Below are 25,135 nucleotides of genomic sequence, written 5' to 3' on the forward strand. Positions count from 1 at the left end.
TGCACAACCTCAGAAAATGCTGAACCTCGTTGTGCCTCAGTTTCCTCATACGTCAGATGAGCACCTGTCTCATTTTGCCCATAAATGAGGTCATGTATGTGAAAGCTCTCGATCTATGCATGCTTTTGGCATTATTACTTCAACGTTGTTATTACGCTGTTACTACCTTATTGCTGCCACCATCATGAGCCCAAGTAGCTAGCACAGCCAGAGGACTGGGTTGGGGACGGGGCTAGGCTTACCTCTCCTTCCTTCCCTCCATCCTGGTCTCCGCAATGGAACCAACACACAGGCCAGAACACCTGTTGGCTTGCATTGCTTCCCTGCTCCTAACATGGCTACTGGGCCTCTTTGCCCCAGGCCCCCCGTCCCCTGCCTGTGCTCTGCCCCTCCCGAGTGTCTCGCTGGCCTTACCCTGCTGCCCGCTGTGTGCCATGCTCCGTCCTTCCAGCTCTTCACCTCCTGGCTCAGCTTGACTCCTCTTCCTCAGAGCCTTTGCTCCTTGCCACCCACCATGATTTGTCCTGTTCCTCCCCAGTGGAAGCATCTGCTGCCCTGTGTTTGCCCTTCCTTGACCTACCAAGTATTTACCTAACTGTGAAGGGAGTGCCTTTTGTCATAGCTGTCATTTGCTGAGTGATTTCTGGGAGCCAGAGAGTGTGCTCAGTGCTTCACATGGTGTTTAACTCCTCCTGCAATCCTATTAAGAGAGAATTATTATCCTTGTTTTATGTAGGGAAAAAAACGAGGCTCAAAGACGTAAGCAGCTCACGCGGAGTCATGCAGCTTGGGAGTGGCAGGATCTGGCTTCCCTGGCCCGTCTCACCGGTTCATGGCTGATGGGGCAACATCAGCTTCACACCAGGGCTTACCCGTGGCTGGCCATGATCCTGGGGCAGGTTGTCCCAGGACTCTGGAGCACTTCCTGAGTACTTGATGTGAACTCAAACTGTCATCAGCTCCAGGTGGAGGGAGTATTGAGGGGAAGCTGATCACAAGGTGTAAGTTCCAGGGGTGGTTATCTCTGGGATTTGTGGAGAAAAGCAGGTCCAAGCAGACACGCCTGTGCATGGGCACTTCCATTTTTGGCCACACAGAGAGAAGTGTCCTGGGACCGTCACAGGTGCCCTATGTGCAGATTCCAGGAACTTAAAACAGTCCGCCGGAGGTCCTTACTGCATCTCAGAAGGGAGGATTGCAGTCATTTCTGCAGCAGTCATGAGGATGGCGTGTTTGTCACCTCTTGAGAGATCTTTCGTTTACAGACGCTGAGAGGAGCATGGTGAGGCAGGCTGGGCCTGGCCCGTAGCAGCTTGCTTCACCCGTGCACTGCTGTCCCCCAGACACAGTCGAGGGCCTGGCAGTGACTGTTATTTCGCTCCTTCCCCCTCAGGCACTGCTCCCTGGCGGTGATTAATGCCCTGGCCAACATCGCCGCCAACATCCAGGATGAGCATCTGGTGGACGAGCTGCTCATGAACCTGCTGGAGTTGTTTGTGCAGCTGGGGCTGGAGGGGAAGCGAGCCAGCGAGAGGGCCAGCGAGAAGGGGCCAGCCCTGAAGGTAGGAAGAGGACGGCTGTGCTGCCTACCCTGCCAGTGTGTCCGTCCCTGCTGGCCAGGGCTAAGTCTCTAGGCACCATCTTGGTCAGAATATGGTGCTTTCTTTGTTGAGTGATTTAAATGTAACTGGTTGAGTGCAAGATAGAAGGGGGCAGGTTCTCCCTCAGGGATGTTGGCAGGGGTCAGGGGAGAGGGTGGCTTCCTCACTGGATTGCGTCTGGCTCATGGCAGGCACCTCCCCCAGCCCAGTGTGAAAACTCGACAGCAGCCCAGCGTGGGTTCCCCCCAGACCCCTCTCTCCCTTCTTTCCTCCCTCCTGAAACTGGGACCAGTTGCTGTTCCTAGGAGGACTTTAAGGGCCCATCATCAGAACACAGTGACAACATAAGAAGGGCCAGATTGGACCTAATCTCAGGCTGTCCAAGGAAGACAGGTACACAGGGACAGAGCATTACGTCTTGAATGCTCAGATACATTTAAGGGGGACATTGATGCAGGTGAGGCCTTTTACCTCATCATCTCCCCTTTAACGTGTCACATGGGCACCAGTCCCTCTACTAGATCTCCACTGCCATCCTCCTTTGTCACATTCTCTACCCCCGCCCTTCTTTCCCCTCCCAGACAGTAACTGTTCACCTGCTCTGTGCCATGTACTTTCCTAGGTCTGGGGTCAGCCCACTTTTCCTGTAAAGGACCAGACTATAAATATTTTAGACTTTGCGGGCCACACAGTCTCTGTTGCAGTTGCTCAGTGCTGCTGTGGTGGCCATTCTGTGAACAAAAAGGCATAGCCGTGCTCCTGTAAAACTTTATTTACTAGAACAGGTGGTCGGTCGGATTTGGTTTGTGGGCACAGTTACTGGCCCTTGTTCTAGGTGAGGGGATATCTGTACCCCTGGGGGGCTTAGTGGGAGAGTAAACCAGGCAGTATGGTGAGGAGCACTTTAGATTGGGCTGGTAGAGAAGGCCTCTCCGAGGAGGTGACATCTAAGTTGACAACTGCATGAAGGAGCCTCCATGCCAAAGTCTTGACTAAGAGGGAGTAGCTGATGCACAGAAGGATCCTAACATCCTTGGCCCTAATTCAGCCTTGCTCTGCCTGGCCCTCTGACACTGATGCCAGTGACTGACCTCTCAAGTCTCCCAAGGCAGTGCACAGTGAGGACCATCCCAATGCACAGGAGGGAAGAGAGTCCCTCAAGCCCAGGGGGCCTTAAGTATCAGAAGGGGAGTGCTGATAATGCAGGAAGGTGCTGAGCACCCAAGAAAGCAGAGGCTGTAGCCTCTCCAAGGGGTGTTTCAGGAGCCTTCTCTCCCCTGGAAATTGGGCCTCAGAGCCTGAAGCAGTACCTCCTGGGCCCCGTGGGCCACCCCCCGCCTGCTCTTCACCACACCTTTACAGAGTCTCAAGACTCTCAGATTTAATGCTTCATTCAGGGCTGGGGGCTGTGCCATGGGAAGTAATGTAGGGATACCTTCTTCTACACTCCCCAACCCCTGCCGTAGAAGCTGTGAATTTTGTTCTTTGCAGAGTAATTCCTGTTGGCCATCCAAGCAGTGAATAAGCAAATGTGTATTGAACAGCTGCTGCACTTTCCCCCTGAGATAGCACCTTCTGGAATAAAGAGAGCCTAGAGGACCAGTGGTAGGGGGCGGAGGGTGCTGGCAGCTATGATTATAAACTAAACTAAGACACCGCTATCAGTTTCGCAGAGCGGAGCAGGCAGGGCCACTGCTTGTGGGCCCAGTGCAGGGAAACTGGCTTGGCATTCTGTGCTTGTCACTGAGGGGCTATGTGGCCTTGGCAAGCCACCGAGCCCCTCTAAACCTCCCCAGAAGTTAATGCATGTGAAACACTTATCACAGCGCCTGGTTCAGTGGGCGCGCACGGCCTTGGCTGCTGTCTTATTGTAAATCTAGAACAGAAATTGAGGGTGCTTGGGCGCATACTTCTGGAACCTCAGCTAATCAGCATGCACTGGAGATTAGCTGCATTTGTGTATCTAGCTAGGAACTTACCTTTTATTTACTTACTGTTAGGTAACCCCCAAATTCCCCCAACTTGAAAAGAATATATATTTATTGTAGAAAAGATAGAGAAAACTATAAATAATAAAGTAAAAGGTACCCATGATCCCTCTACACAGATATAGTTATTGTTAAGATTTGACAGATTTCCTCCTAGCTTTTTTAGCATATGTATTTATTTTACATAATTGGGATTGAATGATAGCATAGTCTTAAATTCTGATTTTTTTTTCATTTAACATGTGCTGTGGGCTCTTTCCAAGGTGACTAAATGTTTTTCAAAAAGTTGTCTTTTTAATAGCTGTGTCATATCTAATTATGCAGACATACCATGATTTATGTGATCATTTAGGTAATCATGGTTTACTTTTGATGTGTTTCCTTTGTTTTGCTATGAAAATTATGCTACATGAGCATCTTTATACCTCTTCCTATATATATCTCTCATCATTTCTCATAGATTAAGAAATACCAGGTTAAACTATTTATTGTTTGGTTTTTTAAATTAAAAAAAATTAGAATTGTCAATGATGACAATTCTGTTCTTTTCTAGGCTTCTAGCAGCGCGGGGAACTTGGGAGTACTCATTCCTGTGATAGCTGTGGTGAGTGTTCATTAACCAGATGGTTTAAGACTCCAGATGCCATGCTCACGTTTATACTGTTCTCTAGTGATATACAGCAAACTCCTTAGAAAAAGGGAGCTTTGAAGCCCCAGTGATTCTGTAGATGTGGCTGCTTCAGCTACCACCAGCAATTCTGTGAGGGCCCCATAGGTGTGTGCCCGCTGTGGCCACACCCTTCACTCCCTTTCTTTGTCCTGTGCCCGAACCTTTTTGGTCAACTGACCAGGGAACTTGCTTTACTTCCCTTCTGCGTGGCTCCGAGGTCCCAGGTGTGACTCCACTTTCATCCTCTGTGTCTCACACCCTCGCCCTCATTGGCATCTTGGACTAATGCTGGGCAGGCCCCCTGCTCCCATCCTTCCTTGACCGCTTCTTGCGAGGTGGCCTGGAGGCCTTTTGTCGGAGCTCTGGCCTTGGAGCTGTGGCCCTCAGTCTTCTCCAGGAGGTGTTGTTGGCACGGCAGGTACAGGCCCTGCCTCCTGCTCTGTCACCGCCATGGTCTAGCCCAGTTTCCATCTTGGCCTGTCTCAGCCTGTGTCCACTTCCTCTCAAATGACCTTTGTAGAAGTCGTTTTTCCCTTTCTTAGTCATTCCCAGCTGCCAGTCCTAAGCCCAGGCCCTGCGTTCCAGCGTTTGTTTTCATCCCTTACTCTACCTTCCACTTGACCCAGCTTCTAGTTCATCCTTGTGCCTGCCTCCCAGTGTCTTCCCACCTTGGCCACCCCCAGCAGTTTGAGTCTTGGGCACTTTTATGTGTCCCTTTCACGTTGTGCACCAGAGCTGTCGACCTGGTGGCAGAGCTGCTGGGGCAACCTAGGGGTGTGGAGGTCGGGCAGGCAGGTGGGCACAGAGAAGCACCTCTCCCAATCTCAGTGAGGCACTTCCTGTGCGCACACCAGTCTGTGTGTTCATTGTCATTCTGAACCTGGGGACTTTAGGGGTTCAATTTTGGCTGGCCAAGGTGGATGAAAAATAATAATTGACTGGTTTACCATTACTTATCTTTAATAGTAAAATGTCATGTATTGCATTTTGTGGAATATTACATTAGGTCACCGTCCTGCCTTGTACGCTGTCCTTTTCTCTCCTGTCCCTCCCCTAGTAAGTGGTGGATTCAGGAGGGGGAGTGGGGTCTGCATCATTTTCATGAATGTGCTTAAGGGGACGGGGGGCTGGCCTGCAGTGCGATGAACAGTAGCTGCCCACCCAGAGGCTTTGCAGGTTCCCCTGGGAGCCATACCACCTTCCTACCTGTGATCAGGTGTCCTCCCACAGCCCTCTGAGAATTTCAGGATTGCTGGGACTCACTCTGCCATGGTATTTTTCATTGACATCCCCACTGGTTAATTTTTTTAAACATAAATTTTCCTACTTGGTAGTTAACTTTGACTAGTATACAATTGTGTTTTAGAATTGCCACTATACATGTGCCTTTTGTGTGGCCTGGAGGGAAGGGTAGGGGGCATGAAGTCTCAAGCACTCTTCTCGGCCTGTTGGAGGGGAGACAAGCCTGGCGGCCGGCTCCATGAGAAAGTAGGTTTTAGGGAGACAGGCAGGATGCTTGGGGTGACATTAAAATCAGTGAGTTCCAGGATCTCTGAATATCAGAATTCTATGACCCATTTATCGATTGTCACTTAGAGTTTAATAAACACATAGAAGAAATCTTTTGGGGCACTTTGCACTTTTGGGGAATGGTGACTGGTGAAATTTGGTTGGGAACACACAAGTTTTAGAGTTACAAGGACCCAGGTTGGACTCCTGTCCCGTGTGTGGGACCCTGTGTGAGCCTGAGCCTCTCTCCGCTGCTGGGTGGTCAGCATAGACCTGACTGTTACCTATGACAGTTTAGCACAGACTCGCTTCAGTACTCCCCTGACGTGACCTTTTGCATGAATAGAGTGAGCATTGTATTTTTAACGAATGTTAATGATTAGGTTATGGGAGAGGAAACAAATATTTGATTTTATTGCTCAACAGAGAGCACAGGGATCATGGTCTTACATTTGCTTTATGGTTACCCCTTGGACCTTCTGGGAGAAACTAATTTCCAGAGGGTTTGTTTTGTTTTGTTTTATGTTTTATACTTTTTTCTTTTTTAAAAGAAAGACATATTCTGTTTTGGCCCTTTGATGACACAGTGTCTCAAATTACTTTGTTGAGTGGCACTACCAGTGGAAGCCTGGGTTTTGGTCCTAATGCAGCTGTTCACTTCTCAGTGACCTTTAGGGAGTTGCTGGGAGGCTGGGACATGTGATCTCTGAGGCTTCTTCCTGCCTAGGTTTGATGATCTTTGTTCTGCAACTTTGTGAACAGTATTTCTTCAGAAATACCAGAAATATCATAGATTAAATTGCATCTATTGGTATCTAGCCCATTAATTAAGCATTCTGAAAGCTATCTAACGCTTAGAGACCTAGTTGTTCCACTGTCATAAAGTAGTGATTTAATAAGATGTGCTTTCTGCTCAAAAAATATTTGTGTACTTCACTTAGAGCAAGTTCATGTGTGTCATTTTTGTGGCCTTGGACAGTTACTTATTCTCTCAGTGCCTGTAAAATGAGGCTTGGGATTAGCATTTTTTAGGTCATGGATGACCCTTTTGAAAGCTATGCACTTTCTTGCCGTAGAAATGCATATTATTCTCAGGATTTTGCATGTAACTTCAGGAAATTAAATGGGAGAAGCCCATCCAGAGCCCCCCAGTTAGGCAGCCTGGGGCTAAATGCTGTCTCAAATTAAGATATTAATGAGGGGAGAGGTCATGCCTATAATCCCATCACTTTGGGAGGCCGAAGTGGAAGGATCGCTTGAGACCAGGAGTTCAAGACCACCCTGGACAAACATAGACCCTGTCTCTAAAAAGAAATTTAAAAATTAGCCGGTTGTGGTGGTACATGCCTGTAGTCCTAGGTACTCTGGAGGCTGAGGCAGGAGCATCACTTCAGCCTGGGAGTTTGAGGTTACAGTGAGCTATGATCACATAACTGCATTCGAGAGACTCTGTCTCAAAAAAAAAAAGAGACAGAAAAAATTGAAGGAAGGAGTGGGTCATTATCAGTATTGGGTTTCACCCAGATGCCAGGAGGGTATGACAGGGAGATTTGGCCTTAACCCTATATTGTCCACCCCCAGCAAAGTGCTAGAGGCAGGCCCCAGTGTAGGAAGTCAGGAAGGGGGTTAGCAGGGAAAAGCAGGCTTCCTGGGAGGCCTGCCTGGGTGTGGATCAGGCAGATCCCTTCCCTTCTGTGAGCTGTAACTGCTTCTGCAGTTATAAAAAGGAGGTGACAACAGTGCCAGCCTCCTAGGGTTGGTGTGAGAGCTCAGTGGGATAACCCGCAGGCTCGCCCACTCAGGGCAGTGGTGTCCCTGTCAGGACTCCCCTTTTGCTGCTCCCGTTACTGGTATTGGTCTCATGGGGTCAGAAGCCTTATGTGACAAGACTCCTTTGTGACCCTGCACTTGGACCCCAGCCCACCACGTACTGTAGCAGCACCTCTTGGCCATTTTTTGGAACCCTTCTAACCTTTGTGTTCCTCCCCTGCCAGCCTCTGGGGCTTACAGTTAGACAACGGCACACACACACTGGTGACTGCTGTTCCTGTGGCTGTTGACTGTCCCCTCACTGAAGGAGCGCCAGCACTTGTGCATTCTGAGCACCCTCTTTGGATTCCGCTTGTCTTACCCAGGTAGTGAAGGATCCAAAAACATTTCCTCAGATGTCGCCTGCTCTGTCGCACCAGACCCACTGCAGGCCCAGGTCCGCGGGGTGAAGCTGAGATGCACGCCTGTGTAAAGAGGGTGGAAGCCCCTGGGCTCGTGTGCCGCTTAGAGCACCGCATTTCAGGGGGAGCGTGCAGACCCTCCCCAGGACTCAGCAACACATGTCCTGTCCTGACAGCCTGCCCTGCTATGGCACATCAGGGGCCGTGTAGCACTAGAGTGACTTTCTGTCAGCCTTTATGATTCCTGGAGATGTCAGCTCTTTTGAATTTACCTTTATTAGTTATTTGAGCCTCAAAAAATAGAATTGTAACAGATACACATTAAAAGTAGCTATGTTTATTTATTTTTAGGGAGGAAGACATGGCTGTGTGTACACACTGTCTTCCAGGTAGCAGTGAGATGACAGATGGCATTTGGCATAGATTTGGAAGGTCAGGCCTTGAGAGAATTAAACCGTAACATTAGCCCAGGGCACCCCTCATATGTCTAGAGGTCGCTTCTCCCCTGAGCATCAGGAAGGGTGCTAGTTATGCACCCTCCTTGGGAGAGGTGAGGAATTCGTCATGTGATTCATTTCTGTGTTTAGTGTTCAGGTGAGGGGCCTGGTTGAGAAAGGCTCTGAGTAATAGAGCTAGGTTTGCTGTGAGGAGGCGGGAGGGGTGACGTCTGCCTGTTGCTGAGACCCTCTAGGTAACAGCTGGCATGCTACAGTTACATTAACTTTTCTACAAACTTACAGCATCGGTTACCATGCAGAATTGACTCCGGTGAGCTTCTAAGTCATTTGTAAATTCCTTCTCTCATATGGGCCCCGAATTCAGATTGGTAGCATAAACCACGGAAGTCATGATGTTCTCATTGTTAGAATGGGAACAAAATGACAGAGTGCCCCCAAAACACTCACACCCAGACCTCCACCTCTAAGACCTGCTGGGGTTGGCCACTTTCCCCATGAAGAGCAGGCAGCTGGTGCGGTGCTCATAGACGAGGAACAGAAAGGGGCGGTCGACAGTGAAACGGACTTGGGTGGACAGCGGCATGAACCCGACCGTGGTCACAGCGGCGGCTTGGGTGCCCTCCTCATTCACTGTGATGGTGCCTTGGTGCTTGAACTGTTTGGAAAGGAAAGTTATCAGATTCCAGAGGTCGGCACACAGAGGGATAGAGTGTCTAGTGCAGTCTCTCCTCACTCAGGAAAAGGTCCAAAGACCACATATGAGGCAGAAATCACATCTGGCCAGAATTATCCTTGAAAATAGCTTTCATCACCTGTCAAGTGCACCAGTTGTGCTTAGAGGCTGTGTGGTATAACTCTAGGGTTCTGTTCCCTCTTGACAGTGGCCATGGTCTGAGGGCCTGGGGGACCAGGATAGCTGCCCGTGGGGCGCACTTCCATGGGAAAGAGGGGCCTGGGTCTGCTGCACCTTTTGACCCAGTGTTCTGTCTTTTTTGCTGAGTGTCTGTTGTTGGTTTGTTAACTTAAATGTGCATGTAGTGCAGCTCCTCTGTTTTTAATGGGTCTTTCATGATTTGGCTGGGGATTGATTTCATAGACTGGAGCATGGGTCTCCCCTCTCTCTGGTGCCAGCAGGAGTGGATCTCACTCCAAGGCCACTCCCTGTGGGACCCTGCCCGCTGAGCACCTGCCAGATGCAGTACTCCCCTAGCCAGACCCAGGAGAGCAGATGCAGCACCTCCAACCCAGGAGATCAGATTGGAGGGTGGGAAGGACAGGTGGAGGCAGGGGCTGTGCTAAGGGAGACCCCGGGATGGGTGCAGGGGGAAGACACGGGAGCAGTTACCAGATCTATGGTGATCCTTTCATCTGAGATGCCTGCCATGTTGCCATTTTTGTCAAACAGTGCTGTGACCCCCATTAACTTCAGGGGCTCCACCAGGTTGTAGTTCTTCTCCAGCCTGAACTTTGGCAGAAGCACCTCTCGAGTTCTAGTTGGAGAAGAAAAGAAAGTCCAGTTTTATTGAACCACAAGTTACTAAAGAATCATGTTTTTTCCATGAAAGATTCACAGCCTAGCCCCCTGGGTTGCATTTGCCACAGAAGTGACACAGCACTTACTAAAGTTTATCCCCCAGGACTGTCTGCTGAGGATTTTCAAAAGCCCATCCCATTGTAGTTCTGGTTACTGAAAATTGAGGCATTTTTATTGTTGCGTGGTCTTTTCCTCAACACTGTGTGATTCATTTCCTGTTTTCAAGGTTAGCAGCAGAACTTTTAGTGGTTTATGGTTTGAGAAGGTATCTGAAATAATTCCTATGTGTCATTCCTGATTTCAGGCATTTCTTGTTTTGTTAATTAAAGAGTTGAGTATCTGGTCAGTGAACTTAGTAAAAGAACCCATCAACAGCACTAAAGATCCTCAGGCTTTGCCTTGATGCGTTCAGTCCCTAACCAGTGGGCAGTAACAGTAGTGCCGTGGGCCAGTCAGGCACTTTGGAGGTAAAGATGTAAGACCCAGTCCTTCCTCCCGAGCGCTTGCGTTCCTGTTGGGAGGCAGAGACTCACATATGTGACGGGGTGAAGATGGAAAGATGGTGCATTGACATCTGAATGGCTGGAGCAGACCTGACTGCTGGAGGAGGAGGTGTTTGTGGGCCTAGAAGGATGCCCGAGACTTGAAAGGCAGGGTGGGGCCCTGCATGAGCAAAAGCTTGCAGGGGGCTCCAAGTGGGGCTTGCTGGAGGGATCTGCAGGCCAAGCCAAGGAGCTGGTGAGAAGAGAGGATGGAGATGGTGTCTCAGGAACGGTGATTTGGGCTGGTGTTCGGGTGGGCTAAAGAGTGGAACACGCAGGCTGGCTAGGCCTCCCTGGGGTTAAGGTGGAGGTCATGGGCAGGGAGGCTCAGAAGGAGGCAGCTACAGAAGGAACATTGTTAAGGAAAAATCCACAGGCATGATGACTGGCTACCTGGGCAGATAACCTTCCTCTAGGAGCCTTCTTCTTTCTTTCAGTTTTGTTGCATTTGTGCTCTTGTCCTATAAGGAGACCCAAACCAGATTTGCTTTTTCATTATGCGCCTAACCCATATCCAGTAAAACAGAAATAAAATGTCTCCATTCTTTCTGCCATAATCCAAAAACAATCTAGGTAAATATTTAAAACCTGCAGTTTTAACTAGGGAGTAATGAATAATAATAGCGGAAAATTGTGAATGACGAGTCCTCAGTGGGCCAAGAGGATCTTGGAATTCCCTGGGTAGGGCAGGGGAGAGCAGTCTTTGTTGGATGCCTCCCAGGGTCCAGGCACGGGAGGCTCAGTGTTTCTCGTTCTATTAATTTCTCACAGCAACTATGGCAAGTAATGCAATTATCCCCATTGCAGGTATAATGAGGCCGGCACTCAGAGCCACAGAGCACGTACATAGCAGAGTGGGGATCGTTGCCAAGCTGACTCTAACTCACCTGCCCCTAACTTCTAAAACTGCCCTGTAGACAGCAGATGTGTCCTTCACAAATGTTCTCCACTCATGTCTCAGCAAGCAAGTAATTTGGGCTGAATTAACAGAGAATGGCCTTGTATGGCAGTCCTTGGGTAGTTAAGCATACTTCTCCCTTTCTCTTAAAATGACCAGAGTTCCAATATTCCTGGACATCCCCAGCCTCCAGGAGACCAGAATGACAAACACAGACCCTAAAGTACCTGTTTGTCATGCTTTTTTGCCATCTCTCCACTACCTGGGGCGTCAGCTGGGCTTCGAGGGTCTTCATCCCAGACAGCTTGTGTGGGACCACAATGAGCATGCTGATGCCCCCCACGTACTCCAGCTGGAGGATGTCACAGTCAAGTTCCTGGTCATTTGCTGCAAGAAAGTTCCCTTTGGTCTGCATCATGGGAACCTTGACCACCGCTCGCTCGTTCAGCCGGAAGTTGTGGTTGTGTGTCATTTCCACTGGAAATTTATTCACCCAGGATCCTGTAAAGTCAACGGGGACAGGTTGTTATTAGAATGTTCCTTGGGGGTCATGGTCCTCACCCTTGAAGGTGCATCTTCCCTTGGAGGGCTCATCCAACAGCCAGCAGGGCCCACCCCACCATCTCTGATTCAGAGTCTGGCTTGGGCTGAGAATTTGCATTTCTAATCAGAGATTAACAAGAGAGGTTAAGTGGACTGGTGTGGACTCTGGTCTGACACTAATGAGTCGTTTGACCCTGGCAAGACACCTAACTTGCCTGGGCTTCTGCTTCTTCATCTGTCAAAGGAGAAGCTTTGAGCTCCTTTCAGCTGTTTTGATGGCCTTCGTCCCTCACGCTGTGATTCTTAAGGACCAGCAAGACACGTGGGTGATGTGGTGTCACCCTCAGGATCTTTGCTATGGATTGGGCTCAGCACTGTGTATCCAGGAATAAGTCCATGTCTATTTTATCTCTAAGATGCCAGTAACTTGTAACAATGGGTGACCAGCAGTTGAGAACTGGCTGTGTGCTGGGCATTCTTCTGAGCACCTTTCCCTTGTTGTCTCAGTTCTGCTCCTAGCAACGTGTGATGTGTGTACTTTTTGTTATTATCCCCATTTTACAGATGAGGAAACAGGCACAAAGAAGTAAAGTAACGTGTGCCAAGGTTCTAGCTGGTAGATAGAGCAGCTGGGATGAGTAGAGCAGGAGTTGTCTTGGGAGGAGGTTTAAATCCCAGACAGCTCCCGCCTACCTGGGAGTATAGCTTGACTCCCTTCTCCCTGAGTCTGCCTTGCCCAGGGCTTCTCAACCACAGCACCGTTGACATTTGGGCTGGATAATTCTCTCTGGTGGGGGACTTTCCTGGGCATTGTAGGGCGTTTAGCAACACCCCTGGCCTCTCCCCACCCCATACCAGTGGTACTCCTCCCAACCCCCAGTTGTGACAACCACAAGTGTCTTCAGACCTTTGCCCTGGGGGGCAAGCATGCCCCATTGGGAATCACTGCTCTTCGTAGTTCTGATGGAGCTGTCACATGTCTCCTGGGATTCTTTCCTTCTTACTTCCTCCTGAAGTTCAGCCTGTATTTTTATTGTGCTTTACAAAATGATTGTAACATTCAAAATTGAAATCAGGCCAGGTGCTGTGGTTCACGCCTGTAATCCCAGCACTCTGGGAGACTGAGGCGGGAAAATTGCTTGATGCCAGGGGTTTTAGACCAGCCTGAGCAAGAGTGAGACCCTATCTCTACAAAAAATAGAAAAGTTAGCCAGACGTGGTATGTGCCTGTAGCCCCAGCTACTCGGGAGGCTGAGACAAGAGGATCACTTGAGCCCAAGAGTTTGAGGTTGCCATGAGTTATGATGATGCCACTGCACTGTACCTGGGTGACAGAGTGAGATTCTGTCTCAAAAAAAAAAAAAAATTGAAATCAAATTAGTAATGGAGATTTAGGAGCTAGAAATTGAAATTACACTTCTAAATAAACCTCTCCTTTGAGTATTGGTGAAGGACTGGGTGCTTCTAGCATTTGATCCCTTCTGATTCCGAGCATTAAATTAAGTGACAGGGGAAGGAAACACATGTTTGCCCCTTTTACACTGCGGTGTGACTCCGGTTGCTGTGTTCAGGAGATGGTAAACTGGCCATACCTAGCTGTTTCTCCACCCTCATGCTGCAAGGATGGCTTGCTGTGTTTCTTTCTCCACCTGCCCATTCACACCTGGCCAGGGCTAATGCAGAGGCTCTCGGGTGTACCTGGGGGCACTGACAGACTGCCAGGACTGAGGGCTTCCAAAATGTTGCCACACTAAGTACTGTGTCACTATCTCTTGCGGTTCTCCCCACAGCCTTGTCGGAGTAGGTATTCTCTCCAAGATTAAAATAAGGAAACTGAGTCACAGAGACATTGAATGACTTGCCTGAGGTCACACAAATGAGAAGTGGTGAAGCCAGAACTCAGACTCCTCTTTGTTCAATTCCAAAACTCGTACTTATAACCAGTAATGAAAGGATAAGTGTATGTGCATCATACGTACATCGTGTCTGTGTGTGTCTGTCACAGCCTGTTAGAACTCAGCCCTCAATTCCCATGAGAACCCAGCCTTGTGCCTGGCTTTGGGGCAGAAGTGCTGGGGTCAAACCTCAGCGCTCCAGGCCATCCCTATGGAACTGGCCTCTTCAGCCCCCCTGGCCCATCCGGCAGAATGCCTGGCTTGTGGAGTGGCAAGAGTCTTAGCTGAGGCGCAGAGTAGGTACACTAATAAGGGTGGGGGGTGCTCTGGCCACCCTTCCCCAAGCAGAAGCCAGAGGAGGGCCTCTGACCTTAGCATCCCTGGGCTGCTATAAAACTGTGCTGAGGCTAAATAACAGGAGGTGCTGGCCTCCCAGGCCTCAGGGACTGGCCCTCACTGGTAGCTGACAGCCCTCGGTGGCAAAGAGAAATGGTTGTGTGTTGTGGCAGTTAATGCTAAAGCTGAACCATTGCTCCTGCCTGCACCTTAGCACACTCAGAGACTGAAGTAGAGGTTTCTTCTGCAGGTCCCAGTGAAGGCATTTGAAAAGAAAGGTCTAGATTTTATAAATCCATGCTCATTTATTTCTAGGCTTCCAGGGGTCCTCTGTGTTTGTGGGGGGCAGGGAGGTAGCCTCCTTAAGAAGTGCCCTGGTGCCTCGCCCAGAAGAAATAGTGGTGTATTTCCCCATGCCCACCTGCCCATGAGTGCAAAAGTATCCTGGAAAGCAGTCATAGGTGTTAATATCAGGTGCTCAAGCTGAGTAGTTCTCAGATGCATTTCTTCAGCCTCTTGACCATATTCCTGCTTATTAATAATTAGGAAAAGAAATGAAAAAACTCAAAGCCACGCTGGCCAAATATTAAAAAGGTTTTTGCATTATTCCTTCCAATTTAACAAATCGCTAGTGGTGGCTGGCCTGGGTCCAGCATTGACTCTGCCCCTTACTAGCTGTATATGCCCTTGGAGCATGTTTTCACTTCTCTGTGCCTTGGCGGCTTCATCTGTAAAATAGGGACACTTACAACTGATGACCTCACACAGTTGTGGTGAAGATTCAGTGAGCGTAAAGGACAGGGTTAGGGCTCAGTGAGTGCCGGCTGCTACTGCCACCTCAGCATGGCCTTCGCCGTCCACGAGTCCACCTTGTGTCTTGTCCTCCTGGATAAATTACAGCTAGAATACAGGTCTTGGCATTCAGCACACCCATGTACTAAGAGCATGTTACGAGTTTGCTCTGAGACACAAAAGCCTATTTCTTACCTTTGAAGTAGATGCAGTTTAGAATCATCATCTGGGTAACGGGATCTATATTCTCCAGAGCATCTTTTATGAGGCCCTTGGTGAGCTTCAAGATGTGGTTGTTGGTTTTCGATATGAAGGCAGGATCTGAGAAGTCAGCTGCCTGGGCCTCTGCGAAGTAGTACTCTTTTACTTTAGTTCTGAAGTCATCCAGGATTGGAAACTGCTTCTGGACGTAAAGGTCATTGACTGACCGCAGCGTGTACCCAAAGTTCCTCCTGAAGAGACGATGAGTCAGCTTGCGGAAGAGATTGTGGATGGTCATGATCTCGTACTTGCTGCTGGCATTAACAAAGTCCTTAAAATGCAAAATCGAATGTACTTGTTCATGGGTCTCTCCCTGCAGGCCCAGGGAGATCATGCCCATCGCGGTAGAAATGCCAACGGGCGCCATGAAGATGTTATCAAATGTATTGGCCTGGTCCTTCAGCGCTCGGTAAAGGTTGAAAGCAAACTTGGCATTTAGGATGTTAAGGCGCTGGATCCGGCTCTTGCCCTGGAAGAGCTGGAGGATGTTGCCAGCACTCGCTTCTGAGTCTGTCGGGGAAACTGGCAGGCTGTCGATGATGTCGATGTAGTCGTCGTCTTCGCCGAATATCTTGTCCAGGTCGAGATAGTCGTCGTCCTCCTCCCCCTCAGGAATCCAGTCGTTGGTGACCGTGTTTTCCTTGTGGAAGTCGGCAGGGAGAAGGGGTGTGCTTAGATTTTTGTTACTTAACTGCTCCCACTGGGGATCCACGGACTTAGCAGTTTCTCCTCCCTTCTCGAGCTGGTCCAGTGGACCTTTGTTGCCCTCACACACAGATGTTATGATGAGGGAAACCAGAAACGGGTGGAACAGGTGTTTCATTTTGGCAGAGCTAAAGCTGGGAGGGAAAACAGACAACACAGTGAGAGGCGGCCTGGCAGGCCCCACCTCCCTGCAGCGTCCACATGGCAAGTTCCCTGTGGCTTTGACCCAGGAAGGTGCCCTGGCAGCACTGGTTCTTAACTGTTTTAGGATTATGGACTTTAAGAGCCTCTGATGAAGATAAATAGACACCTAACATTTTGTGTGGGCTTCATAAACCTCCCTGAAGGATCTGTGAGTCCCTAGATGAGAATCCCTTCTTTAAAGGTTTACAAAAGTAACCTTCTAGAATCCTGGCAGTTCAGGGGTCCCACGGGAGTTTCTTTTTAAGTTATTCACTAAAGCTTGTCTCCTACCTCCAGACAGCATATTGGGCACTGGAGTTGCAAGGGTCTCCCCATGGAGCCAGGGGGCACAGGCCAGTCAGGGGACAGACGTGTGATAAAGTGAGGGCTCTCAAAATAACGTTGCCGGGGCACGTGGAGGTGCAGAAAGGGCTGTGGCCCCACCCTGTGTTGTAGGAGTGGGGGTACCTAGAGAGTTGGGGGGAGTGTCTTGAAGAGGCACCTTGAGTGACGGAAGTGCAGGGCTGGAAGGGAACATCCAGTAGGGGAACTCGGCCTTGCCTGCCCAAGCCATGCTACTCCACCTTTGCCGTGGAAATGCTGTTGAAAACTGTACACGGGCCAGGCTGTCTGAAAACACATATGCTAAAGATAATTTGATATCTGTATCATCATTTGGGGATGTTTAATTTGCATAAGATTTGGAACTTGTTTGATGCCCCCTCAGGGCCTAGTGAGATGTGGCTGGTGGCAGCCCCAGAAGCTATTAGATTATATGATTTGCTGCAGGTGTACTTCTTTCTCCTTTGTATCAGTTAGACAGTGGCTCCTCCTTCTAGCAATAGGAACTAAATCTTTCCTAGTTACTGCTTCTAACATGGAGTTAGAAACAATCCCACCAGGTGGATAAGGTCTGCTGGAGGGATGTCAGATATCTCTTACTCAAGGCCTAAGGGACACTCCCTTTATGTAAGTAAACAAGGTAAGTTTTTAACACACAGACCTTGTGGTAAGCCTGTCTTTATCTATCCTGCCTCTCCTTTTTCCAAGGAGGATTTGACTTGGCTTGTCAAATCCATTTTGGCTATCCAGTGGCTTTGTCTTTCTCTTATTGCTCATTAACTTTCCAGTTATTAACTGCATACTGCTATTATGAGCTATTATTTCATGCTTCTGTGTTTCACCAGAACAGTGGGTATAGGTGTTTATAATGCTGACCCAGGCATCTAGAACATGATCTCATCACCCCAAAAAGAAGAACTGTGTTTTGTTAAGTTTGATATTGTGTTTATGACTATTTCCTGTTAGATATTTGAGGGCCAGAATATCTGCTACCAGGGTGGTAGTTTGAATGGACCATGAGACGTTGGCTGTTGCCGCTTCTCCGAAAAGGAGGTAGGCAGTGGGAGCCGGGATTCAATTCTGACAAGTGCCAACAGTGGTTCTCCCCGCCCCCTCAGTTGGAGGAGACCATTTGCAGTCCTGCTAGAATGATCGTGGATGAGCCCCAGCAATTGAAAAGTGGGGGGCAAGCACCCCTACCCCAGGAGACTAAACCCCATCGCGATCACAGCAGCAGACCATAAGGACGAGGAAGAGAAGACCCAAATCCTCTGCCACCAATACCAACAGCTGATGGAAAATTTACGACGGAATTGGGAGCAATCTGAATTCTCCAAACGACAGGTTAACGGAGCTTCTTGGGAAAGTTAATGCAGTTTAATGAGGTGTTCTGCTCAAAAGCAGCAGTTCTGAATGCCTGGTGCCTTATTTGGCTTTCAGAGTTAGGTAAAAAGAAAAAGCAAGTTAGATGCTAAGTCACTTGATTTAGCACCATTCCTTGGATTTCTTTCTTTCTTTCTGTTTTTTTTTTTTTTTTTTGAGACAGAGTCTCACTCTGTTGCCCAGGCTAGAGTGCCGTGGCATCAGGCTAGCTCACAGCAACCTCAAACTCCTGGGCTCAAGCAATCCTACTGCCTCAGCCTCCCAAGTAGCTGGGACTACAGGCACGCGCCACCATGGCCAGCTAATTTTTTCTACATATTTTTAGTTGTCCAGTTAATTTCTTACTATTTTTAGTAGAGACGGGGTCTCACTCTTGCTCAGGCTGTTCTTGAACTCCTGACCTTGAGCGATCCTCCCGCCTTGGCCTCCCAGAGTGCTAGGATTACAGGCGTGAGCCACCGCGCCCGGCCGGATTTCTTTCTTATCTAAGATTGTCCCTCTCACCTTTGGAATATCATACAGGCATATGTAAACTTCTTGAAGAGGTCTTCCTCAACAATGCACTATAAATCTTGGGTCCATTCAAAGCAGAGCCTCCTCTGCCAAAGCATCAACCTGAACATCACGAAAAACAATGTAAAGGTGAAGGGGAGAGCAATACCTGCACAGTTGGAGAACGCGGAAGCTCAGAGAATCTTGGAAGTGCTGCAAAATGAATACTATCTGGAGATATTCCTAAGACTCCTTTATCCTTTTCTTCCTTAATGATACAGATTATTTTTTTTATCTTAAATGGATAATGAAATCAAACAGAAGTATATATTTCATAATGAAACCTATTTTTAAAGTATATCTGGAAAAAAAAGAATATCTGCTACCAGGCTAGGCCAGATGAGGGTTACTGGCTCCTGTTGAGCAAATATTTGAACTTGGTAGGCCTGAAGATGGGGCAGAGTGTTCGTATACCCCACTTGAAATGCCCTCGGTTTTGCTGATGCTGATAATGGCAATGAGTATGGATGGAGCCTCTGTCGGGTGCCAGGCACTGTATAAGGCACTTTGTGTAACTTAGCTTCATCCTTCCAGCATTTTACATATCAGGAGACTGAGCCCCTCATCACTGCCGCTACTGAGGGCCAGTGGCTAGATTCAAATCAAGTTGGATGAGCCTCTCTGCCCCCCATTGTTTGCCCAGGAGCACCAGGACACTCCCATACTGCTTGGGCTTGGGGAGTAGCTTCCTAGCTAGACTTCCTGATGCCAGCCTCCCTCCTGGGATCTTCCCCTACAGTACTGTTAAAATAATCAGCTGGAACATTGTTTCAGTCACAACTGAAAGATTTTTGAATTGCACATTTTGGAGAGGGAAAGACACATAGTTTTTGACTTTGAAGAAGTCTGTTAACTTTTCTGACCCTCCCTCTCAGCACCCAGCAGAGGCTGCAGTGCCACACAGAAAGCAGTTTCTAGAAACGATTTCTAATGTGTGTGGCTACAAATGGAACTGGGCCTAGATTCCAAATAGAATCAGGCATGGGTGTCAATGTCAATACACTTTAAAAAGTTACAAGAGAAGAAAGTAGGCAACTTGCTCCTTGCATGGCTACACTTAAAAGTGTCCTTCTTTCTCAGATAAAAATAAGGTTAAAGAACAAAACAAAACCCAGTTCGAATAAATAAGCATTTAGGAAGACGAATCTGAGGTCAGATAGGGAGGCAGGGTGAAGGCATTCATGTTTTTATCCTGGTATCAAGAAAGAATATTTGGTAGCCTCTTACACCCTATTCCTACATTACATGATGAAAAGCCAAAAGTAGTTTTTACCGGAGGAAGGAGAAAATATATTTATTTTCTGTGGATTGAAATTATGAATCTAAAAGGTAAATCTTCCTATTGTTCTGCTATTTAGTGTAATGAAAATGATACAAGACATTTTAAAACTATCACTGGGTTATGATTAAATCCAGATTACTATCTTTGAAGAGAAGCAATGTTTTTTAAAGATAAATCATTCAATCCGAGGAAGAGCACAGGCTTGTTTAAATAACTTATTAAAATTATAACAAAAGGTAAATCATTCAAAAGTTTGTTTTCTCTAGGAACTTCACACGGCATTTTTTTGCTAATTGCACAGAGCCAGGGTGGCCTTCTCAGTTGTGCCTCAGAGCGTAACACCGAAAACCTGTCAGATCGTCTTCAGGCCCAAACAGAGTGGGCAGAATGGGAGAGAAGGGACTGCCTGAAGTCTGGAAATAACTTTAAACTTACAGAAAATTGAAGGAATAGTGTGGTAGAACAACTCCTGTATACCCTTAACCCAGATTGACCAGGTGTTTACCTTTCAGAACATTTTGCTTTATCATTTTCTATCTCTCCATATATGTGTATATATACATGTATGTACACACACAGGCATGCATGTACATATTATTTTTTTCTGGACCATTTGAGAACAGATCTCTTATGTCATGTCCCTGCCTTTAATACTTCAAGGAAAAATGCCTAAGAGCAAAGATCTTCTCATACATAATCACAGGACAGTTATCCAATTTGAATAGTTTAACATAGGTGTAATACTTTTGTCTGTTCCACAGTTCTGTTCCAATTTTGTCAATTGTCCCAGTAATGTAACTAACAGAATTTTACAATAGGCAGGTTGAAAAATAAAAATATTTTTCTTCTAAGAGTGTAAAAAGCTTCTGAATTTGAGGTTCAATAGAGAAATGAACCAGTTGCCCATCTCTAAACACCACAAATAAGAATTTATAATCAACAGAAATATTAGAAACCAAACTTACCTCTGTGCTTCTGAGAAGTGGTGTTGCAGAGATGAAATCAGCCAAGGTCACTAAGTGGGGTTTTGATGTGAACTTTGGTGCTGGGCTGTTGTTGCGGATTTTCCAAAGTAAATACGTCCCAATACAAACATCAGGCAGATAGCTTGGTCAGCAGAAACCCCCTCAACTGTGTCTTTGATCGCTGCTGAGTGGCTTGCAACTCCTCAGCTCCAGTACTTATGTACCTGATGTTTTAAATGCATTGCGGTCACTGTGTCAACGTGCTATGCTGATGTGCGTGCACAGCCTTGGTGCAGGAGCTGCCCTTGTTGAAGTCACTGCATGACTGAGGCTCTCTTGAGAGTTCTGGGGGCCAGGTTCATCGGGTTGGCTCCAGTGTTCCTCTGAAAGTAGAGGCCACACATCTGCCTCCCACTGTCATCTCCTTCTGGGATGATTTGCAGCATCTGACCTCACCCTGGTCTGCAGGGCTGACATGGCTGATTTGGCTGCTAGGCAGGTGTCCCCATCCTCCCATGAGCATTTTCCTCAGTGAAAAGTGGAGGGGGAAGAATGAGATTAGAGGCTTATGGAATAAGGAGATCATGGCATGGACCTTTCTTCAGTCAAGGGTCACTGTGTTTGTTGCCAGAATGTGCAGCCCAGCTCCCCCATCTGCTGTAGGACAGACGGGGTATTACTGAGCAGTGCTTCCCAAACTCAAGGCCACCTAGGCAGTCATGGAGATCTGTGGGACTATGACAATTTTCTTTTAAATTTGTATTTTTAATTTAGTGATCTAAAAAGTTATTATAAGAACATTTTGGATTGTTTGGAAGACGAGCTTATCACAGAGCAACGCTCTCTGATGATTTTGGTGCCCGAGAGTACGTTTGGGAGTGTCGGCCCCCAGAGCCCATCTGAAGGGAGAGCGCAGTTCAGACGGGAGAATCTGCAGGAGTGCAAGGGGCTTTGGGGGCAGGGGGCGTCTGTGCATCTATCTGTTAGAGAAAGTATGGTATGTAAAGGGCCATTGTCTTCAGGACAGGGACTGTGGTCAAGTTTGAGTCGGGTTGTAGCTTTAGTCAGAGCTGTTTTCTCAGAGCCTTCATCTGTCCTGCTCAACACCAAGTCTTCAGCGTGGCACCACCGTGCTGGCTTACAGAGGCTGTTACCTGCATCTGGGCTCCTCCTCGGGGCCTGCTGAGCCCCATGAGATCTGCTCCTGGCCAGCTCCCTCGTTCTCTGTCTTGCTCTCACACGTGCTCACCCTGGCCCCTGACAGAGCCTTGGCACTTTCTGTTCTTCCTGCTTGAGGCACCTTCCTCCAGACCAGCACGTGGCCGCTGCTCTCACTGTTGCCGTCATCTCCAGTGGGGCCACACTGGTCACCCTGGCCGGAATCGCACTTCTCACCTTTGGCTCTCAGTGTTCTCCCCTTTGAGATGAGGGTGATGATTACATCTACTGTGTAAGGTTGTTGTGAAAAGTAAATGAGATGATGAATTCATGGGAAGCACATGGAGTGGTGCCGGGCACATGGAAGATGCTCAGGAAACATGAGCCCTCACCACTCACAGCGCACGTACTCATTCACAGAAGCTGTCTGGGAGGGAACGGAGCATTCGTTTTCTACTCTGTAAACTTCTTTTTTGGAAATTTTTTTCTATAAGTATATATTACTTTTGGTTTTGTTTGTTTATTTGTTTGAGACAGGGTCTCGCTCTGTCACCCAGGCTAGAGTGTAGTGGTATCACCATAGCTCATTGCCACCTTAAACTCCTGGACTCAAGGGATCCTCTTGCCTCAGCCTCCCAAGTAGCTGAGACTACAGGCACACACCACTATACCTTGCTAACTTTTTTTTTTTTTTTTTGTAGAGATAGGGTCTTGCTATTGCCCAGGCTGGTCTCGAACTCCGGCCTCAAGCGATCCTCCCACCTCGGACTCCCAAAGTTCTAGGATTACAGGCGTGAGCCACCACACCCAGCCCCCTTTTGTCATTTTTTAAAGTTAGTAACCAGTGATGTTTCCTGCATGTCCAGATTTCTGATCATGTAAGCCACTATTGAAAAAACTGGATTTCAACCCTTGACACTTTGACATTTTTCAGTGTGTTCCCCATTTAAAGGTAACAAATTGTGCGTGGTTTCAGCCCCCACTGCAAAGCGGTACCTCCTGTCACACATACTCCTTTGTTTTTTTTTCCAGTTTCAAGGCTTGCCTCATGGTTAGAAATTTTTTCAACTTTTTAATATGAGATTTTAAAAATATACAGAGAAATTGGAAGAATTGAATAGTGAACATCCATATACCAAGGCCCTAGATAGAACAGTGAATATTTTGCCATATCTGCTTAATTACACGTGAAGGGGCTATTTCCTGGGATATTTGGAGGGAAGAGGACATGGAGATGGAGACACTTCAGCCCTGAGCACTGGGGCCTGTGTCTCTTCAATGGAAGGGCGTCTGCCCCATGCTGCACCACCACACGCCTGGAAAAAAATCACAGTCCAGTCAGATGTTCTGTGCAAGTCAGATTTCAGAAGCGACTTCAGAAATGTCTTATAGGCCGGGCGCAGTAGCTCACGCCTGTAATCCTAGCACTCTGGGAGGCCGAGGCGGGTGGATCGCTCAAGGTCAGGAGTTCGAGACCAGCCTGAGCAAGAGTGAGACCCCGTATCTACTAAAAAATAGAAAGAAATGATCTGGACAACTAAAAATATATATGTATAGAAAAAATTAGCTGGGCATGGTGGCTCATGCCTGTAGTCCCAGCTACTCGGGAGGCTGAGGCAGGATTGCTTGAGCCCAGGAGTTTGAGGTTGCTGTGAGCTAGGCTGACGCCACGGCACTCACTCTAGCCCGGGCGAAACTCTGAAAAAAAAAAAAATGTCTTTTAGAGCTGCTTTTTTATAAATCCAGTCAGTGTTCACACGTTGCGTCTGGCTATCTTATCTCTTTGAACTCTTTTATCTATTTAGTCTTCCCACTTTTCCCCTGACCTCAATTTTTTTTTTAGGAGCGCACAGCCTTTGCCCTTCCTGTCTTAGGGGGCCAGACAAGACCCTTCATCATCTTAGAGCCCTTCTCCAGAATGTCCCAGCTCCTTTCTGTCTCTCTTGAAGCACAGAAATAGTTCCCTGCATGGGTCCCAAGCATTCATGGCCGTGTCATGTCTTTATCTCAGGATACGTCAAAGTTTTTCCAGGGCCTTTTGGCTACCACCCTGGTCTTCACTCTCTGGGGACTAGGGAAGTCCAAGCTGAGATGATGGCCGATGGACCAGGAGAAGCCCAAGAGCTGGGAGAACACCCAAGGCCACTTTCCTTAGGAGGGAGCCAAGAAGTTCACAGGTCAGGAGCAGGATCCCAAACCAAAGATAGGGTTGAGTCATCTCCTCTTTCCTGTGTCAAAATCACTTTGGGCTTCCCAGCCACTTGGAGTCTCTGACCCCATTGAGAGTAAAGCATTCTGGAAGCCTGACCTTTTCTATACCCACCAAAGGCAAGTTCTCTTTATAAGATACCAGAACCTCTTAATCACATAGACCTTGAATTCTATGGTCTGGTAACCCCATCATGCCTCCACCATTACTTGGGACCTTGTCCTAAGCAGGCCTGTCATCTAAAAGACAGTTTCACAGCCGGTTACTCTTATAACTGCCCTCTATGGCCATGAGCCATTCTGGATGCCCCTATCAACTGTCCTTTTGTGGCCAGTGTCCTGTGTGGCTCTGGGCTTCCTGCCCTGTGACAATTTTATCTGCTACTGCCCTCCCGACAGCCCTCCCCATTGCTCCCACCTCCTCAGCCTTTCCAGAGTCCACCAGGTCTAGGCTGACTCTCCCCAAGGACACAGCACCCTGGCAGCTCTCGAGGGGAGGTTGAGCCTCGTCCCACCCAGGTTGCCGAGCCCTGGATTGGTACCTGCACCCTCCCTTTGATTGTAGAAGGAACATTTGTTCATGGAAGAACTCCAGAAAATACAGACAGCATTAAAGAAGAAGAGAGACTGGGCACAGTGGCTCATGCCTGTAATCCTAGCACTTTGGGAGGCCAAGATGGAATATTGCTTTAGGCCAGGAATTCAAGACTAGCCTGAGCAACACAGTGAGACCCCATCTCTACAAAACGTTTTTTTTAAATTAGCCAGGCGTGGCGGTGCACACCTGTAGTCCCAGCTTCTTGGGAAGCTGAGATAGGATCGCTTGAGCCCAGGCATTCAAAGGTGCTGTGAGTTAGGATTGCACCGTTGTACTCCAGCCTGGGTGACAGAATGAGACCCCATTTCTAAAATATAAAAAAATAAAGCCGTGCACGGTGGCTCAAACCTGTAATCCCAGCACTTTGGGAGGCCAAGGCAGGAGGATCGCTTGAGCCCAGGAGTTCAAGACCAGCCTGAGCAACATAGTGAGACCCTGTCTCTACAAAAAAACCCAGAAAAATTAGCCAGAGTTAGTGGCACACGCCTGTAGTGCCAGTTACTCAAGTGGCTGAGGCAGGAGGATTGCTTGAGCCCAGGAGTTTGAGTTTGCAGTGAGCTA

The 25,135-nt window shown here is 48.1% G+C and overlaps 2 protein-coding genes across 3 annotated transcripts in view; one reads left to right on the plus strand and one right to left on the minus strand.

The window, feature by feature from the left end:
- PI4KA (phosphatidylinositol 4-kinase, catalytic, alpha) overlaps positions 1–25,135 on the plus strand; it is a 117,266-nt gene that overhangs the window by 43,472 nt on the left and 48,659 nt on the right. The window contains exons 18-19 of the mRNA XM_012644122.1: positions 1,394–1,562; positions 4,143–4,193. Coding sequence (XP_012499576.1) covers positions 1,394–1,562; positions 4,143–4,193 — 220 coding nt within the window. The remainder of the gene's footprint in view (positions 1–1,393; positions 1,563–4,142; positions 4,194–25,135) is intronic.
- On the minus strand, positions 8,180–20,686 carry SERPIND1 (serpin peptidase inhibitor, clade D (heparin cofactor), member 1). 2 transcript variants are annotated; one of them, XM_012644123.1, is made up of 5 exons: positions 18,316–18,426; positions 15,133–16,037; positions 11,599–11,872; positions 9,743–9,887; positions 8,180–9,052 (listed from the first exon to the last, which is right to left on the minus strand). In XM_012644123.1, the coding sequence occupies exons 1-5, from the start codon at positions 18,327–18,329 to the stop codon at positions 8,861–8,863; spliced, it is 1,530 nt and encodes a 509-aa protein (XP_012499577.1). In that variant the 5' UTR covers positions 18,330–18,426; the 3' UTR covers positions 8,180–8,860. The 2 variants fall into 2 exon arrangements, with proteins under 2 accessions (XP_012499577.1, XP_012499578.1); XM_012644124.1 differs by lacking the exon at positions 18,316–18,426 and adding an exon at positions 20,611–20,686 and having other exon boundaries at positions 8,678–9,052.

The sequence above is a fragment of the Propithecus coquereli genome, unplaced genomic scaffold (assembly GCF_000956105.1).
Source record: "Propithecus coquereli isolate 6110/MARCELLA unplaced genomic scaffold, Pcoq_1.0 Scaffold206, whole genome shotgun sequence".
NCBI classification, from domain to species: domain Eukaryota; kingdom Metazoa; phylum Chordata; class Mammalia; order Primates; family Indriidae; genus Propithecus; species Propithecus coquereli.